Source organism: Rhinopithecus roxellana, chromosome 11 (assembly GCF_007565055.1).
Source record: "Rhinopithecus roxellana isolate Shanxi Qingling chromosome 11, ASM756505v1, whole genome shotgun sequence".
NCBI classification, from domain to species: domain Eukaryota; kingdom Metazoa; phylum Chordata; class Mammalia; order Primates; family Cercopithecidae; genus Rhinopithecus; species Rhinopithecus roxellana.
Genome location: NC_044559.1, coordinates 3,493,042 through 3,513,312, shown reverse-complemented (window position 1 = coordinate 3,513,312; position 20,271 = coordinate 3,493,042). Strand labels below are relative to the sequence as shown.

The window sequence follows — 20,271 nt, the reverse complement described above, 5'->3', positions numbered from 1 at the left end:
TGGTGCAGTTTTGAGCATTTTACTTATATTATTCTGCCTCTATTTTCTCCCTTGTCTCACAGAGTTGGTGTAAAGATTAAAATAGGACATTTACATGTAACACAAGGTCCAGCTTGCATCCGGCACATCCTAAACACTCAACAGAGATTCTCTCACTTTCCTTCCTTCCTTCAAGAGGAAAGTGAAAGGACGGTTTGTGGGCTTTAATGTATTAATAGTGGAAAGTCATATCCTTGATTGCATTTATATAAAATTGAAGAATAGGTAAGATCACTCTAGGGTGCTAGAAATCAGAAAGGTGTCGCTCTGGTTGGGAGAAGGGTCGGGGTGACTGGGAAGACACAGGAGAAAACCTCCTAGGCTTAAGGAAAATGCTTTATATCTTGATCTTCAGGCTGGTCACTGAGAGAACACTTAAGATTTGTGCATTTTACTCTGTAAATTATGCCTCAATAAGAAAATCTTAAAATTTTGAGAAATAAACAATGAAAATCCTAGAAGAGTATTAAAAAAAAAAAAATCAGGCTGCAATGTGATTTGAGGCCACTCTTGTTCAAAAATCCCCAAACTGGAAACTTTTATTTCCTCTAATCAGGTTCCCCTGGATTTGTCCTTGACCCTTTGCTGATCTGAGGGCCTCTGTAACTTCATTTCACTTCTGAGCAAATTTTTAGAAGGGACTGACAAGAGACAGCTTGGTCCTCTCTATGGGGTGGAACACCTGGCTAGTGGCAGAGGATGTCCAGGCTTGGGCACCTCTGCTGTCACAGAAGGTGTCAGCTACAAACAGCAGTGCCAAGGCCTGGCCTGGAAATAGAGACTGCTGGGTGAGTTCCCTTTGGCCCTTCTTCTCCAGAGCAGGCTCCTCTGAGGCCTCCTGTCCCTGGCTAAGCTCCAGCCCACAACCTGGATGCACCCCTCCATGAGCGGTTCTAATACGCCCCTTCCTCAGCATACCTTACTGACCACTCTGCTAGACCTCCGTCCTCTCTCTGAATTAGGCAAAGTCAGATGCTGTGTCACCTAATTAGGTGACTGTTCCTTAGCTGCTTCACTCTCAGGGCCATGAAGGTGGTAAGGGCTCTCATAGGGAGCCCTCATGGTACCTGACAAGCCTGGGCAGGGGCATCATGGCATGGCCAAAGGCATATCCTGGAAGCCACAACATTCATAACTAAGCAATCTGAGGAGGATTGCTAACCCTATGAGTGTCCCTGAAGGGCAGAATCTTCCAGGGCTCTGAAGGATCCCCCAGTCTGAGCAGGTATGAGGTCAGTTGACCTCTGGGCTGTCATTCCCTAACCACTTTTCAAGTAGTCCTACAGTCTTGGGGCAAAACCCAGCAGTGTCCTATCCCTTTACTTCCATTCCCCACCCCACAGAGGCAGCCACTTTCAACCTTTGTCATTGGTTCTTTTGGTATCACTTCTATGTTTCCAGATAGTATTTATTTATTGCCACTTCTTGATTTTTTCCTTTTAAGTGTTATCTATTAACTTCTTACTATAAAAGATGAAGATTTTGTTTCTTTTACTCCCTTTTCCCCACCATCGATAAGCACCCACTCCACCCTCCCAATATAGTTATATTATCATTTTGGTTAGATTAACAACAGAATTTCCATTATTAGCACCATTTAATTGCTAGTCCCACTTGAGGTATGTCGTATACGATAATAATTTTTCTTTTGTGAATCACTTTTGTTTTCCCTGGAGTTCATAATTGCCTTGCTTTTTTATTTGCTTAGTTTTCTGCTAGGTATCAATAATCCAACCTTAAACATTCTATCAGTTGTCTAAATCTAATCTCCATGTGTTTAGATGCACCTTCTTAAAAATATCCTTGCATTTTATCACTGAAAGAACCTATAGCTGTCATGGAGATGTACAGGGCCAGGTGCAGTGGTCTTCAGATAGTGTTGGGTTAGGGAGAAGGCAGAGGCCTTAGCATTGGACAGACAAATTTACATCCCTCATTTATTGGCTGGGCAACCATGATTCTTCTACATCTATCAAAATGGTAACAATGATATCACATTAGAGTGTAGTCATGAGAATTAAATGAGGTACAACAAAAGTGCCTGGAGCATAGGTACACCATAAATGTTGGTTTACTTTCTTGTGGGACAATCACAAGAATAAGGCCATTGAAGTTACTTCATCACACTGATAGAGCTTTCTCTCCCCACCTCCAAAGTATTGACCAGGCTCTGAACATTCATCAAGGCTCCTAAGACATTGACACTCCTGCTGCGGGAGATGGTGAAAGCTCCCGTAACTTTGCCCATCAGTCTGATGATTTCCTTTAAAAGACGGAGCCTCCTTAATAGCAACATCAATTTTATTTTGAAACATTGCAAACAAAGACAGAAATTCTAAAAGGAAAATGTATACAAGTTAAAAACATGTAAATCTAGAAAAAAAACCACTCTAATATAAAAATAAAGGGCAAGCAACAAATTAGGAAAATATTTGTAACACATGAGTCAGTGAAAGGCGAGGTCAAATTTCCTAAGTATCGGGCCAGCTAGGGTAGAGACAGTGCTCCAGCCACCCAGGCAAATGCTTTCTTCTCTATCCAGCTATTCATCCATTCAAAAAACAAAGGTTGAGTGTCCACCTGGTGCCTGGCATTGGGGGCATAATGATGCCCCCAAACAGAAATGGTTCCTGCTCTCATGGAGCTCATGGAGCATGCAAGTGACAGTTATTCACCAGTCACACTCAGGAGTATACAACTGCAACCTATGGTAAATACCATAAAGAAAAGGAGAGCTGGAGCAGAGGATCCAGCCTAGACTGGGGTGTGTGGGAAGACTTCCCTGGCTGGCAACACTTGAACTATACTATAACTGGAGGGTGACTAGGAATTAAGGGGTGTGTGTGTGTGTATGTTTGCATGCATGAATGCATGTGTACACACATACATGCTTGCATGTGTGCAAATGTGAATGTAGGAGGCATTCCAGGGGAAAGAAGGATGTGCAAAAGCCCCATGGTGGAAGGTTCATAGAACACTGAGAACTGGAAGAGGGCCCTATGGCTGGCCTATATGCACTAGATGCCAGTAGCACCCCTCAGTTGGAATAACCAAAAATACTCCAAACAATGCCAAATGTTCCCTAGGGGGGGCAAATTGCTCCTGGTTGAGAACCATTGACTTAAAACAAACATTTATGAGAAACCTTGGATTTCAAAGACAGGCTGCCTGTAAGCTGCTTTGCTGAAGCACTGGTCTCTTACCAGCACTGTCCAATAGAAATATAAAAAATACAATATGAGTCACATATGTACTTGTAAATGTTCTAGTAGCTATAGTAAAAGAATGTAAAACAGGTAAAATTAATTTTAATAATGGATTTTATTTAACCCAATGTATCCAAAATGTTGTTATTTCAGTAAAATAATTATTAATGAGATATTGTACATTTTTTTTGTACTAAATCATCAAAATTTGGTATGTCTTTTTCTCAGTTTGGTCTAGTGACATGCCAAGTGCTTAGTAGCCACATGTAGCCAGTGGCCAGCTCATTACACAGGAGTGGGAGGGTGGAACTAAGCTCTCACAGGGGCATCTGGCCTGTCCTATCCCTTGGGTCATCACCAGACTTGCCCCCTCCTCAGCAGAGCCATGCAAGGTCCTCCTTTGCCCACTGGGGTACACAGGTTTCAGCCCATTCAAAAGCACCCCACAGAGGGGTTCTGATGGCTGTGGAACACACTGGAAGGCCGGTCCCATTCAGGAAAATCATTTGAGTGCTTGCAGGGTGCTAATAAGATGGGTGTGTTCCCTGTGAATCCACAGGAGGCTGGAGGCTCCCAGCTGCAAACACCTGGTGAGACACAAACTGTTTCCAAGCTCCCAGGCAAATGATCCATCCATCTCCAAAGACCCATCCTCCACTTCATTGTTTACAAAAGGAGCTCAGGTCTCCCAGATACTGGCCACCTGAAAAGACACATTCTATTTTTGTAAAAGACAGATGTTCTCATTCAAAATGACGCTTTCCGTGGCCAAGAAGTTGTTGTCCATGGAGATGCTGTCTCTAGTCCCATACAGTGGCCAAGTCTTCAGGTCACTGTGCTGGGTCGCTGGCTGGACATAAGCTGACTAGCCCAGTCCTGGACTCTCCTGACTCCCATCTCTTGCTGGTCTGAGTCTGCTCCCCCATCCACCTGTCCTGCCCCCGGGCACTGCAGCTCTCTGGGTGTTCTCCTGGCAGGAAAGCCTGCCTGCTCCTGGCCTGCTTGAGGAAATGCTGCCTGCAGAAGAGCAGGAATGAAGACCCTCGCTTGCACCCAGCTGTCTCTAGAAGCCAGGGCATTGCCTTCCCTGGTAAGTGGTGTTTCTGTGTTGGCCACAGGGCAAATCTTGGGCATTTCCCTCTCAGTAAAGAAGCAAAGTTTCCTTAAAGTTGCCACCAGGTCACCTGGAGCGACCGAGGGCCTCTGCAAAATGTGGAATGTGGGGAGAAGTGTGCATACCCACTGGACACTAAACCGGCCACCGCCCTTTTGCAGCTTCAGGTCGGGTCCCCACGCAGCCCAGGAGTTTCACGAGGAAGGGCACTTCCTCAGGAGGATGCTCACTGTTCAGCGGCAATGGTCCCAGAACACCCGCCCCATGTGACACACGGCCTGACAGCTGGCCAAGTGTCCGCGCACGTTTGCCAAGAGGCACGTGCGGTGCCCAGAAAAACCCCAGAAAGTTGGACTTACCCCTCCTGGTCTGCCTGATCTTTGGGCTCAGCATGTTCTTGCAGCCGTCTGGCCAGCCCCGCGGGGCCGATCATGCTGTCATCCACTTGCTTTTGCTCGTCCTCGCGCCCAGTCGCCCCTCATGCCCTGCTCGCTCGGGGCCCGTGGCCGCTGGCGTCACCCGTCAGGCTCCCTTGGCTACCTCTCCCGGCTCCGGACAGACGGCTCGCCTTGGACTACATCAACCTCGATGCATTATTTATCCATCCCAGAATTAATTCCCATCCAAGCGGACCATTAAAGCCTCAGTAATCACTGCTGATCAATCACTGGACCAGGGCGGGGCAGTTCCTCTGCCCGGCCTGGGCGCACGCGTGGCTGTCCAAGCTGAGCGCGGGGGCGGGGCGGGGCCGAGAGGGGCGGGGCCAGCCGAAGACGCCAGGCGCAGTCCCGGCCTGGGAGAGGGTACTGGGGTTCTGGCTGTTCTCTGCCGAGGCTGGAGGAAATGCGCCTTTCTGCCGCCGCCTAGGAGCCGCACTCCCTGCCAAGCCCGGGTGGGAGAGCGCTTTGGTGAGAGAGTAGCCGAGACCCCCACGCAGGGCCCAGCCCATGGGGACCCGCTTATGAGCTCACTGTTTTAAGTGTTGAAAGTCGGGTGTGTCTGGGAAGGAGCAAGCAGCCTGGCAATGTAAACTCCTCAGGAGACTCCCAGCAGGAAGATGCCTGTTAGGGATACTATTTATGCCTCCTTAGTAAGGTGACAGTAATAAGAGGCCAGGAAGCACTTAACTCAAGGCTCTTCACATAGGAATATCTGAATTGAACAGTGAATCTCTGCTAATTGCTATGTTTCTGTTTGTTGCTGGCATAATTTTAAAGGGTGCATACGGGGGCTTTGTGAGGAGGGGAATCCAGCGTCAAGATGCTAAAAATTACCCAAGGAATGCAATCATAACAATAGCTATCATTTATTAGGCACCTACTATGTGTCAGGCACTGAGGCTGGTGCTTTACATTCAATATCTCATTTAACTCTCAAACTCCTGAGGCAGGTGTTATATATATAGCATTTCAAATCTGGAAAATAAGGCACAGCAAGGTTGAATCACCTGCCCAAAGTCATACAGTACCGAGTGGCAGGGCGGGCACCGGAACCCAGGGCTGTGTCTACAGTTCCTGCTGCTCTGTGATGCCAGCCTCTCCACTCTATTCCCATCACTGCATGGTAACAGCTCCTGGCTTGAGCCCCCAATGAACTTGACTGAACGGTGACCTGCCTCTGTGCCCCGATAATCACTCTGTGTATCTTCTTAGGCATCTGAGCGTGGGTCTGGCCATTTGGGCCTGAGGATTGTGTGACCCTTTCAGTAGCTGGCAAAGAGGGATTTGAACAATGCCCTCCCCTGCTCAGATAGCCATGCCCTCCATCTGACCCTCCCCACTCCCTCGAGTGCCCCATGTCCACAGATTCCCAAGGGTCCTGTTGGTGTGTAATCAACTTTAGCAGCTGGAGCGGGAGAGGGCCCACCAGGAGATCACTGTGGCAATCCTCCCTAGGGAAAAGTGTGCCCTGTGGAGAGGGGAGGACTGCCGAGTAAGGAGGAAGACTCACCAGGATGTGGTGAGCCGCATGGCCGAGCTGGTAGAAGGTGGAGTCCCTGGAGACAAAGCTGTCTTACTCAGCATCAAGTCACTTGTTCTGGTCTTCAGCTGCTCCTCAGAGGGATGAATGAGTACCTTGGCATAACATTCCAGGTTCTTTCATGGTAGCATCCATGGCCTCCTCTCTGACCTATCTCTTGCTGATGTGCTATACAACCATATGCACATACAGCGCCTGCTCCTGTGTGCCCCATTGACTTTGCACATGCCCCGCTCCTGTGTATTCCTGTTCTTGCATGTGCAGCCCCTGCTCTTCTGTGCCTCCGTGTCTTTGCATGTGTAGCTCCCTCTTTCCAGAATGCCCTTCCTCACATTGTCTTGTCCTTCTTTGGGCAACTCCCCAGTGAAATTCTCCTGATTCCACCAGCAGAATGAGCCGCTAAGCACTTCCCCTGGGTCCTTATCTATGTCCCTGGACTGCCCCTCTTGTATGCCCTCCCTGAGCCTTAGGCTGACTCAGGCCAGAAGCCTCACAGGAAATTCTGGCTTGATGGGCAGATCCAAGAAACACCACTGAATGACAGAACTGACCTCCTTTTCCTTTAAGGCCAGGTACAAGCCCTGGCTGGGACACGGGCCACCCAGGAGGAGTAGGGAGAATATCAAGCTAGAAAATCTCATGTCGACACCAGCGTCACAGGGCAAGTCCTGTGGCCTGTGACAATGTCTTGAGCAATCAGGAAGCCATTTGTGAGTAATGCAGCCTGGACCACTTTATCCAAGTCAGAGGCAAGGAAATGCCCTGAGACTTAGTCTGGGTCCACTCACGCTTGTTTTGGTTAAGAAACCACCCCCAGGCCCTTTTCCTGTGCAGCTGTTTTCCCTGATGATATTAAGTCACTGTGTTCACTCGCCTGCTTTTCTGGGGATCAGAGCTGGAAGTGGACAAAACCACAGGCTCTGGGCTCACACCCAGAAGTCAGGCTGGGAAAAGGGCAGGAACTGATCTGGATTCTGCATCTGAGAAGGCTGGGGGAATGGGGCAGGTGGGCAAAGTAGCTCTTTTCTCCTCTCCACCCTCAGACTGTGCTCTCAGTATTTCCTGAGATGAAGGGTCCATAGAGGCAGGAATTGGAGCCCCTTCATCCTGAAGTTTACCAGCCCTGATCCGCAGGGCCCTGGGAGCCTCCCACTTCCTCTTGGGTGGCTTGTGGGAGGATGGAGTGGGGACAAGGGCAGGGCAAAGGGATCTGTTGAACATGTGACATCCTATAAGCTTTTATTTGAAGAACCAGCCCTACTCTTCTCACTTATAAGTGGGACACCAAGACCAAGGAGTGGGAGACACAGGTCTAGCTTAGCAGTGGCGACAGAGAGATGCCTCCCTCTCCACTGCCCTGTGAACCTAAACGGTGCTGCCCCTTTCCAGCAGTGGTCCTGGGTCTGCCTTCACCTGGTTTCCTGCCTTGAATCATTCAGTATTTTCTAAGGGCTGTTCAGGGACAGGAGCTGAAGGATATGTGGAGAGCACTGAATGGACAGAACTCCCCAGAAGGCATCTATTGAAATGCACACTTGTTGGGATGGCTGCCAATCAGCATCAACTGGCCCGGAGCCAGGATGTCTTCAAAACAGTAGTTCCTAACCTTGGCTACACATTAGGGAGCTCTGACAGTGAATTCCCATGTCCCACCGTCAGTGGCTCTGATTTAACTAGTCTGGAGGGTTTACTGTCATTGGGAGCTGTAAAATCTCCTCTAGGGATTCAGCCAGGGTTGAGAACCACGGCTTTAGAAGACAACTGCATTTGGGGTATTTGCTGGCTGCCATCCTGAAGGAGGTTCTTCTCAGGGAGAGGCACATCTGCCAATAAATCTCCTGGTCAGAAAGTGGAAAGGGCATCTGTCCCAAGCTCCACCTTGAGACAACTCCATGCAGAGACACAGGTGCTGTTGGATAGTCTGTGCACTGCGCAAAGGTGTCCAGTAGAGGGAGGTAAGAAGGCTGAATTTGGGCTCCATTGGCAAAGCCATGTGTTCCAGCACAGGGAGGTGGGGAGCTGTGCAGCTAGAAGAGGGAGCTTTCCTCTAATTTGCACAAAGGTGACGTATAGATAGCAGAGCCCTGCTTCTCCTGTTCCAGAAGCTGCATGGAGGACAAGAGTAAGCCCTTCTGGAGGCAGAGGAGAGAAACAATGCTACTCTGGCTTTGTGATGCCTGCACAGGGGTCACCAGCACCTGGGTCCCCAGCCAGGGTGAGGGATCAGGAAAAACTCATACTGCCAGGAGGCTGATGCCACGGCTCCCTTGTGTGTCACTCAGGGTCTTCATGGGCAGCTCCCACCCTCATGCTTTGGTTTCTCCTTCTGTCTATCCCAGTAGTGGGCTGGACCAGCTAGAGAGTACCAGTGACATAACTGATGGTTACATTTTCGGGAGTTTTGTAAGCCAGTTGTTTAGCAAGAATGTCATTAGAAATTAATATATATAGGCCAGGCGCGGTGGCTCACGCCTGTAATCCCAGCACTTTGGGAGGCCGAGGCGGGCAGATCACAAGGTCAGGAGATCGAGACCACGGTGAAACCCCGTCTCTACTAAAAATACAAAAAAAAAATTAGCCGGGCGCGGTGGCGGGCGCCTGTAGTCCCAGCTACTAGGGAGGCTGAGGCAGGAGAATGGCGTGAACCCAGGAGGTGGAGCTTGCAGTGAGCCGAGATCGCGCCACTGCACTCCAGCCTGGTGGACAGAGTGAGACTCCGTCACAAAAAAAAAAAAAAAAAAAAAAAAAAAGAAATTAATATATATAAACTTACAATTAAATAAACTATTTAAGACAAAGATAACAAGCACTAAAAACTCGTAATTTCCAAATCATTTTACTACATTTTATTATTCTTAAGGTAATTGACATCTATTGTTTCTACATGGTGGATAATATATATTGGGTTGCTGCCATGCATCTCTTTTCAACTCTAATGTTCAGTGACATCATGCTGGTAGTTTGAAATTGAATGTTGTGGGAGTATTTACACCAAGAAAAGCAGCAAATGCAGTAAATCAGAGCTTAAATGTTTTGTTTTGTTTTGTTTTTCTTCTACAGAGCTGGTTGTTAAGCATGTGTCAGCACACCTCTGGCCCGTTTCCACCACATTCACTCTGTCTGCCCCAGTCACTGTAGACTCCCTGTTCTAGGCAAAGGATGCCAATTCTCCACCTGAATCTGTTCTCCCCTTCTTCCTGGGAACACATAAATGTTCTACATTTCCAGCATCCTTGCCATTAGGTATGACTGCATCCTGGCCATTATACATGAGCAGAAGTGATGTGGTTACTTCTAGGCCTGGCTTCCAGGACTCCTTCTCTTGCCACCCTTCTAAGCTCATTTCCCTTTCCTGATTGACTGGGATAGGACCACTTTGAAATTCCTATGTAGAATATGGTAGAATCCCTGCAGTCTGGGGCCCTGAATGACTGCATGGAGCCAAGCCCTCACTGTTAACCCAGAAGCATCTTGAGAGAAAGAGAAATTAACTTATACTGTATTGAGTCATTTCATAGTTGGTCCTCTTCATTACTATAGCCAACATTCTCACTGGATACACACTCCACTCTGCCTGCCCTTTTTTGCCTCCTGAACTTTGATGCATCCCTCTAGACCTTGTTCCAGCACCACCTCCTCGCTCAGTGCTCTATGGTTAGAGTTCGGCACCTTTAACATTTCCCATATCACCCATGCCCAAGGCCATGGGGACCTTCTACAAGGCCTGTTGTGAGATCTTTAGAGGAGTATGAGTTTTTCCTGATCCCTCACCCATAATTTGAATATCATCTACATATAAAACCTATCATATGCTGAATTAAAACATATTCTTCCTAGATATTTAAATTGGGAAACTGTGTGGGATTCATCAAAGTTGAACTTTTGCGCCACTTTGGTAGCCTTGCCCTGCTTGTACTGTAAGCCTGTCCTTGGTCATCTTGCCATTGGGCACTTGGGCACTGCAGGCTGCTGTGTCATAGAGGGAATGGCCTTTCTCTCCACCCACTGTTCCTGGCTTCAGCTCTGCTGCCTTGGGCCTAAAGTCTGTCTCTGCTGTCTCCACCATCTCTGTCCCCTTGCCTTGGCTTTTAGTTTTAGTTTTGCTCACACCCTGCATCCATGGCATACCCTCCCTTTGACAGCCCAGGACCCCAGAAGGGGTCTAAAACCTGGACTTCTACCTATCTGGGGTCTTTGTTGTCTTGGGATCCTGGACAGAAGGACAAAGAGATAGAATTAGGCACTAGGAAACCACCCAGATATACCGAGCAAGAGAGTTCAGACTGGAGCAGAGAGGCTTTGCTTGGAAAGCCCCTGGATTGCAACCTGTACCCTTGGCCATGATTTCTAGAGTTGTTCAGCCCTGGTCTGCGAGAAAGGTGGCTTAGGGGCACTGCATTGGCTCAGACACCATAACTATAACCTTTTGTTCCAACCACTGTTGTAGCACTTGTCACACATTACCTTTAACTTTGCAACAGCTAAGTCAGAGGATGCATAGTGTGTGCTGAATAGATGAATGAGTGGTGCCTCAGCTGGGTTCCAGTGGCAGATGCTGAGATAAGAGTGTTTTTTAGGGATTGACATTTTGCTCAGGAAAGGAGGGAAGCAGGGACAGGGAGGAAGGTATCAGAGCACACTGCACACCTGACAGTATTGCTGCCAGCCCAACTGGCACTCCAAGCACATGACCCACTGGAGGGGCCTGGCTTTGGGTGGAGGTGGCCAGGACTTGTGCAGTCATTGGCTTGGAGCCACTCAGGAAGAGAGTGAAGTTGGCTGGAAAGCTAAGCCTCACCCTGAAAGAGCTAACAGCTAGCAGCTGTCAGCTGACTTCACTCCTGCAGTTGGGCAGTGAGTCCTTTTCGGAAGCAGGTTCAGAGCAGCTTAGTTCCATGCCTACCACACTTGGGCTTTAGAGATTGCAGACTCAATTTTAAGCCTCTGTAAATGTTGGATTCAGGGAAATACTACTCACCTAGGACTCTTTGATCCACTTGGACAACTATCTGGGCTCCCCATTGAATTGAACAACTTTCAGATAAAGAATTTATTCAGCTGTAAAGTCTGTGGATTTCTCACAAGGGGAAGCTTCTATTAGAGTGAGTGTAGGACTGATAGTAGCACAGGCCCTGCCTGTGAGTGCTGGGTTCTCACAGGGTACCTTGGGAAGCGGCTTCGGAAGGACCCTAGCTTACCAGGCCTGACACCCTGGGCTAGGCAGGGTCCTTGCTTCCAGGAGTCAGAGGCTGAGACGAAAGAGTGAAACGTGTCCTCGCTATATGGCAGTTCTGTTTCTGGGTCCTGGGAACATGACGCACTGAGATTCCCAAAAGCCGCCTCCCTTCCTAGAAAAGAAGGGGAGCAGTCACTGCATCAGCTGCCCAGGCTCCAAAGGCAACCCCTGCCCTTCCACAATGGTACCAACAAGGAAGCGGGTCTGAAATGATTCCCTTCCCTGAAACTTAGGTAAAGAGTCAGATTTTAGAAAACGATAAATCACCATTGTGATCAGCTTTGCATTATTGAAAAACAAGCCTTCTCCCTTGTGAAAATACCTGCTTGCTGTGTTAAGGCAGGGATTGGAACAGATGGAAAGAGTGGAAATTTCCCAGGCGCCTTCTCTCATTGCTCATACCTCTCACCACAGTCAAATTCCTCCCTGCCCCTCTCTTCTGCACAGATGCCACACCCTTGATCCCTCCTGCTTTCTCTTTCCCTTTCCTTTCCTTTCCTTTTTCCTCTCCTCTCCTCTCCTTTCTCCTTTTGTTTTGAGATGGAATCTCGCTCTGTCACCCAGGCTGGAGTACAATGGTGCAGTCTCAGCTCACTGCAACCTCCGCCTCCTGGGTTCAAGCAATTCTTCTGCCTCAGCCTCCTCAGTAGCTGGGACTACAGGTGCGTGCCACCACACACAGCTAATTTTTGTATTTTTAGTAGAGACAGCATTTTACTATGTTAGCCAGGCTGGCCTTGAACTCCTGACCTCATGATCTGCCCACCTTGGCCTCCCAAAGTGCCGGGATTACAGGCCTGAGCCACCGCGCCCAGCCAACTTCCTCCTGCTTTTCTATCCATTTCCCCTCCTTTTGCATCTTTAATCTCTCCCTCATTGGTGCTTTTTTCCAAGTTGACAAACTCCCTCAAGTCTTTCCTGCTCTCAAGATTACGCCTCCTCTTCACCTCATCTGTTATAGTGGAATGGAACTTGTTTTTTGTCTGTACTATATCTAGGCCCTCCCTGTTTTGGAGGAATTCCTCATCTCCCTCTTTGGAAGCTACAAGAATGGATCTGTTCTATCTCTGGCAGGCAGTTGGATATGGTCATGTGGCTGAGGCTCAGCTGAGCAGATGACCCTGCCTGGGTTTTGAATCTCATCTTGAGTGTGACCCAGAGATGGACAGAGTCGACTTCTCAGCACTGGTGGCACTGATGACACCTGCTGTGATGATGAGGCTTTTCCACAAGTGACACTCTGCAGGGGTGTCCTCCCCAGGCTCTTCCTGCAAGAAGACTATACTTGTGCTTCTTGCTTTTAGGTTCTCTGGAGCCACTACCATTCTGTCCATTTTCCAACCTGGTCCTCCAGCTTCCAAAGGATTTTTCCAATAAATTCTCTTTTCTGGCTTTAGCTAGTTTGGATTTCCTTTCTGTGACTCATAACCCACAGAATTCTAACTGATGCCCACATTATGCCTCTCTGCCATGTTCCCCATTCCTGTTCTCCTCTCTCACTTCCTAATCCTTTTAAATCGGCACAGATGGTGCAGTTCCCCACTTGTCCATTCTCTCACTGATGGCATTTCCTTCCCTATTTCCGTAGTTATACTGTCAGCCTCATCGCTGTATGTCTCAGGCTGGAAACCACAGGCCATCCTTCGAAACCCTGGACTTTTGGTTAGGACAGATAGTAATCTCAGCTCACCAGAAGGTGCTGCTGGATGACACCCTCCTACCTCTGACCAACACTTCTTTTCTCCCAACCTTTATTTTGTCCTCATCTGTTTCAAAATCCAGCTCTCATCTCCGTGTACACCTTTGGCCTTTGTGGAACCTTGTGCACATGTGCTGCCTTGCTTTAGTGAAGCCTCAGTGACTCTTCTTTTAAGGCACTCTTGCCCATCACAGGCTTCTTAATGGAGCAGTTTATACTTGTCATCATGATATGGCCTCAGTAATCACTACCACTGTCATGTGACAGAAACGGTTTTCTTGGAGGTCACTGATGAGCACCTAGTTGCCAAATACCCTCAGTACTAATCTATCCTGGTTAAAAAAAGACAAGGGCTTTATAGTTGAGTAGGAAGATGGTATGTTTGAAGAACCCTTGGTTTGAATTTCTTAAACCAAGCATTCATTGTATCAGTTGATCTTCTTAATTTTTGGACCATTATTGGAACCAGATAGAAGGAAACTTAAGCCAAACCCAAGTTTCCAGTCTTGCTAGTTCTTAGACCTAGGCCAGACTTCATGGTGCCATGCCCTTGTGGTATATGACAGAAGTACATCTAAGTGGAGAAGTTTAGAAGAGAATTGGATGTAAGACTATACTGTTTAGAGGAGAGTTTTGGCTAGGAATATAACTTTTATAGACCACTGAGAAGAATGTTAAAAAGAAAAACCAAGAAAAGAAAAATAGAGACGCTAGGACCAAACTATGAGAATCTCCAACATCTAGGGATTATTAGAAGGAGGACGAAAGTTTATTTAAGGAAGTGCTGTGGTTTGAATGTCCCCTCCAAAACTCATGCTGAAATTTAATTGCCATTTTGATGTTATTAAGATGTGAGTCTTTAAAGAGGTGATCAGGCCATAAGGACTCTGCCCTCATGAATGAATTAATGTCATTATTGTGAGATTGGATTGTTATAAAAGCAGGGTTGATGTTCTCTTGCATGCTCTCTCTTGCCCTAACTTGCCCTTCTGTCTTCACCTGGGGCTGACATAGCATGAAGGCCCTCACCAGATGCTGGTGCCATGCTCTTGGGCTTCCCATCCTCCAGAACTGTGAGCCAAATACATTTATGTTCACTATAAATTACTCAGTCTGTGGTATTCTGTTATAGCAGCATAAAATGGACTAAGATAGGGAGCTAACCAAATATGGGCAGAGAGATGGGAGAAAACCCTGGGGAATATGGTATCATAAAAGCCAAAACAGGTTTAGTGTTTTCACAAGGTAGTGTCTCACTCTGTCAAATGCTGATGAGAGGGTTAGACAGTTGAGAAGAGGTCAGTATTTACTGGATTTGGCAAAGGAGAGTTGTTTATAACCTTAACAAGAATAGATTCATTGTAAGAGTGGAGTAGGATGCCAAACTGAAGTGGAGTGAAAATGACTGGTGAATTCCAGTTCCAGGAACATTATGGATTACATGCTCCCCAAATCCCTTCATGAAAAAAACCCCGGTCAGGCGCGGTGGCTCACACCTGTAATCCCAGCACTTTGGGAGGCCAAGATGGGTGGATCACGAGGTCAGGAGATCGAGACCATGCTGGCTAACACGGTGAAACCCATCTCTACTAAAAATACAAAAAATTAGCCTGGTGTGGTGGAGGGTGCCTGTAGTCCCAGCAACTCGGGAGGCTGAGGCAGGAGAATGGTGTGAACCCGGGAGGTGGAGCTTGCAGTGAGCTGAGATCATGCCACTGCCCTCCAGCCTGGGTGACAAGTGAGACTCCATCTCAAAACAAACAAACAAACAAACAAACAAACAAACAAAAAAACCAGAAAAACACCCCATACTCAGCCTGCTAAATATAATACAGAACACTCATTTTTAAAATAAATAGCTGAGGAAAATGGTGTCAGTTAAAATGGCATAGTAAGACATTTCAAAATTTTGTCTTCTGTAGCAGCAACAGCAGCAACAACAACAAAAAAGTGACAAATCAGTGTTTTGGAACTTTAGAAACTAACTAACAGCTTGCATCAGTCAGGGGAATACCTTATCAGGAAAACCCAGCTGAGTCTCAGTAAGAACAGCAAGGTTGCATTTTAACTTACCCTAGTTCCATTCCAACTCTCTAATTAGCAAGAGTCTTGCAAATGACAACCCTGGTGGCAGTTTCATTACTGTAGGAAGCACAATGGACCTCATTTGCAAATAGCTAAAATTATTTGTTTTGACCTATTTAGTAGTTACCCAAAAGCTGGTTCAAAGGCTTGCCTTCATGTCACCTAACCCAGAACTCTTCCAGTGCTAAAGCAGATATCTGTGGAATTTTGTCAGAAACATTTAGAGAAAAATATTTTACTCACTACTGTCTCAGGCAATGGATAATAGTTGGAGCAAAAAATAGACTAACCTAAAGCTCTGGAGAAAAGGCTGGTAAACAAGATGCTTTGAAGAGTAAGGATTTGAAAAGCTCTAACATATACATACACATGCCAGAGTTGTGTGCATGATTAGGAAAGACCCAAAAAGACCTGAAACTTTAACCTAAGGCCAACCTCTAGACTCTGCTCAAGCAGAAAGTGAAAACTAAGACGCAGTTGTAAACTTCTGGGCTAAGTCTTCAACACAACCCCACAGCAAATATATGGGAGCACCCCCTGCCCCCAGGTGTTTAAAGAAATCTCTGTCAAATTGCTAACTGACCATTAAGCTAATGGAACAAAGACTTCAATGGGCACACACGATAAAGAATACATAACTCACAAAAATTATTTCAGAAAAGTTATTAAACAATAAATGATGGAAACTACAACAAGCAGCAACAACAAATCCTGGAAAGAAGAGAAAATCTGATTTCCAGAATTGCCATATTATACAATTCAAAGTGCCTAGTTTTCAACAAAAAATTATGAAGCATGAAAAGAAACAAAAAATATTGTCCAGAAACAAAGCTACACAAAGTATGGCTTTTTTTTTATGGGAAAAGTCGATCAGTAGAACTGTCCATAATGGAGTTCAGATACTGGACTTACTAGACAAAGACTTTAAATCAGCTATTTAAAATATATTTAAAGATTTAAGGAAACCATGTACAAAGATCTAAAGGTAATTGGGAGAATGATGTATCATCAAATACTGAACATCGATACAGAGAAATTATATAAAAAGACCAAACAGAAATTCAAGAGTTGGGAAAGTACAATAACTGAAATAAAAAAATTCACTAGAGAGACTCAAGAACAGATTTGAGCTAGCAAAAGAAAAAATTGGTAAATGTGAAGAAGGTCAAATGAAATTATTCAGTCTGAGGAACAGAAAAAAAAAGAATGAAGAGATGAACAAAGCCTAAGATGCCTGTAGGATATTGTCAAGTATAAGAATACCCTGTTTTATCGAGCTCTGCTTTATTGTGCTTTACTTTATTCCACTTGGCAGATATTGCATTTTTTACAAATTAAAAATCTGTGGCAATGCTGTCTGTGTCAAGTGAGTCTATCAGTGCCAATTTTCCAGTAGTATGTGCTCACTTAGTGTCATGGTGTCAACAGTTTCTGGCAATAAAGCATTTTTAAATTTAATTACATACATTTTATGCTTAGTGGACTACAATATAGTGAAAATATAACTTCCATTTGCACCGGGAAACCAAACATATATGTGGCTTTCTTTTTGTGACATTTACTTTATTGTGATGGTCTGGAATTGAACCTGCAATGTCTCCTAGATATGCCTACATATGCATAGAAGAAGTCCAAGAAAGAAAAGAGAAAAAGGAATAATGGTCACTTTCAAGGAATAATGTTCATTTTCCAAATCTAATGAAAGACATGACTCTACATATCACAACCTCAGTGAATCCCACACAGAATAAACTAAGAGATCTGTACTAAGTCACATTATAATCAAACTGTCAAAAGCCAGTGTCAGGGAGAGAATCCCAAAAGCAGATAAATGACTTGTCATACACAAAAGATCCTCAATAAGATTAGCAGCTAATTTCTCATCAGAAACTAGGGAGGCCAGAGGCAGTAGAGTGACATATTCAAAATGCTGAAACAAAAACCTGTCAACTGAATTCAACATCTGGCAAAACTATCCTTCAAACGTAAAAGAGCAATCAAGACATTTCTAGATAAACAAAAATTGAGACAGTTAATTGCTAGCAGACCTAACCTACAAGATCTATTAAAGTGAGTCCTTCAGGCTAAATGAAAAGACACTAGACAGTAACTGAAATTCACATGAAGAAATTAAAAATAGTACTTAAGATGACCATATAGGCAAATATGTAATTATTAATTTTTTTGCAACTTCACTTTTTCCCATATAATTTATTTATTTATTTATTTATTTAATTTTTGAGACGGAGTCTGGCTCTGTTGCCCAGGCTGGAGTGCAGTGGCCGGATCTCAGCTCACGGCAAGCTCCGCCTCCCGGGTTCATGCCATTCTCCTGCCTCAGTCTCCCAAGTAGCTGGGACTACAGGCACCTGCCACCACGCCTGGCTAATTTTTTGTATTTTTAGTAGAGACGGGCTTTCACCGTGTTGGCCAGGATGGTCTCGATCTCCTGATCTCGGCCTCCCAAAGTGCTGAGATTACAGGCGTGAGCCACCGCGCCCGGCTCTTCTCATATTATTTAAAAGACAACTACATAAAACAACAATTATAAATCTGCATTAATAGGCCTACAATGTGTACAGATGTAACTGGTGATAATAACATAAATTTGGCAGGTGGGAACAGAGATATATAGAAAAAAAGTTTTTGTAATACTATTGATATTAAGTTGGCATTAGTCCAAACTAGAGTGTCCTAAATTAAGATATAATCCCCTATGCACCCAACACTGGACCACTCAGATGTACAAAGCAAATATTATTAAAGCTAAATAGAGACATAGACCCTAAATACAATAATTGTGAATTTCAATACTTCAGTCTCAATGCTAGACAGATAATTTAGACAGAAAATTAACAAAGAGACATTGAACTTAAACTGCACTTTAGAACAAATGGACCTAACAAACATTTACAGAACACTTCATCCTACAGCTGCAGAATATACATTCTTTTCATCAGCACGTGAAATATTGTCCAGGATATACCACATTGTAGGACATAAAACAAGTCTCAACAATGTAAAATAATTGAAATTGTTTCAAGTATCTTTTCTGATCACATTAGAATAAAACTAGAAATCGATTACAAGAGGAGCTTTCAAAATCATGCAAACGCATGAAAATTAGACAACATGCTCTTGACCAACCAATGGATTGATAAAGACGTTTAAAAACCTTTCGTGTAACAAATGAAAACAGAAGCACAACATGTAAAAATCTTTGTGACACAGCAAAAACAATATTGAGAGAAAGTTTACAGCAAAAAATGCTATATCAAAAAAGTAGAAAGATTTCAAATAAACCTAGTAATGCATCTCAAGAATCTAGAAAAGCAAGAACAAACCAAACTCAAAATTAGTAGAAGAAAATAAATAATAAATACCAGAGCAGAAATAAGTGCAACTGAGACTAAAAATACAAAACATCAACAAAATGAAAAGTTGGTTTTTTGAAAAAATAAACAAAATTGACAAACCATTAGCTAGACCAAGTATGAGAACAAGAAAAAAGACTCAAATGAATACAATCAGAAACAAAAGTGGAGACATTACAACTGAAACTACCTAAATACAAATGATCATTAGAGATTAATGTGTCCAACTATATGCCAACAAATGAAAATAAATAAATTATTTTCAAATCTAATGGAAATAAGTAAATTTCTGGACACATACAACCTACCAAGATTTAACTAAGAAGAAATGGAATACCTGAACAGACCAATTACAAGTAATGAAATTGAATCTGTAATTAAATGTCTCCCATCAAAGAAAAGCCCAGGACCTAATGCAGAATTATACCAAACATTTAAAGAAGAAATAGTACAATGTTTTTTCTTAAACTCTTCCAGAAAATTCAAGAGGAGGGAATTCTCCCAAATTCATTCTATGAGCCCAGCTATACCCTGATGCCCAAACCAGATAAGGACACAATAACAACAACAACAAAACTATAGATCACTATCTCTGATGAAAATAGATGCAAAAATTCTCAACAAAATACTAGCAAACCAAATCCAGCAGCAGGGTAAAAAAATCATTCACCATGATCAAGTGGGATTTATCCCAGGGATGCAAGTGTGGTTCCACATATGCAAATCAATAAATTTGATACATTAGATCAACATAATGAGGGACAAAAGCCATGTGATCATCTCAATAAATGTATAAAAAGCATTCGATAAAATTCAACATCGCTTCATGATAAAAAATTCTTAACAAGTTAGGTACAAAAGGAATGTACCTCAACGCAATGAAGGCCATATATGACAAACCACAGCCTACATCATACTGAATAGGGAAAACCTGAAAACTTTTCCTCTAGGATTTGGAACAAGACAAGGATGCCCACTCTCACCACTGTTATTTAACATAATACTGGAAGACCTAGCCTGAGCAATTAGGAATAAATTGAGAAAGATGTAAAGAACATCCAGGTTGCAAAGGAAAAGTCAAATTGTTCCTCTTTACAAATAACATGATCTTATATCTACAAGACCCTAAAAGCCCCACCAACAACTCTTAGAACTAATAAACAAGTTCAGTAAAGTTGTAGGATACAAAATCAACACACAAAAGCCTATAGCGTTTGTATACACCAACAATGAACTAGTGGAAAAAGATATGAAGAAAGCAACCCTGTTTACAACAGCTACAGAAAAAATACCCAGGAATAAGTTTAACCAAGGTGGTGAAGGATATCTACAAGGAAAATATGAAACGCTGATGAAATAAATTGAAAAGAACACACAAAAATAGAAAGGCATCATATATTCATGAATTGAAATAATTAATATTGTGAAAAAGACAATCTTACCGAAAGCTCTCTGCAGATTCAGTGCAATCTCTGTAAAATACCAACAACATTCTTCATAGAAATGGAAAAAATGAGCCCAACATTGTATGGAATCAC

At 44.4% G+C, this 20,271-nt stretch overlaps 1 protein-coding gene across 6 annotated transcripts in view; it reads right to left on the bottom strand.

Annotated features, from left to right (window-relative positions):
* ARHGAP22 (Rho GTPase activating protein 22) overlaps positions 1 to 20,271 on the bottom strand; it is a 216,395-nt gene that overhangs the window by 159,764 nt on the left and 36,360 nt on the right. For 4 of the 6 annotated variants that reach the window (XM_030941408.1, XM_030941409.1, XM_030941410.1 and 1 more), the window contains exon 1: positions 4,719 to 5,086. The exons of 1 other annotated variant lie outside the window; for it this stretch is intronic. In XM_030941408.1, the coding sequence (XP_030797268.1) occupies positions 4,719 to 4,752 (34 nt within the window). In that variant the 5' untranslated portion in view covers positions 4,753 to 5,086. Of the gene's footprint in view, positions 1 to 4,718; positions 5,087 to 20,271 lie in introns of those variants that run through there. One more of the 6 variants, XM_030941411.1, reaches the window with a different exon arrangement.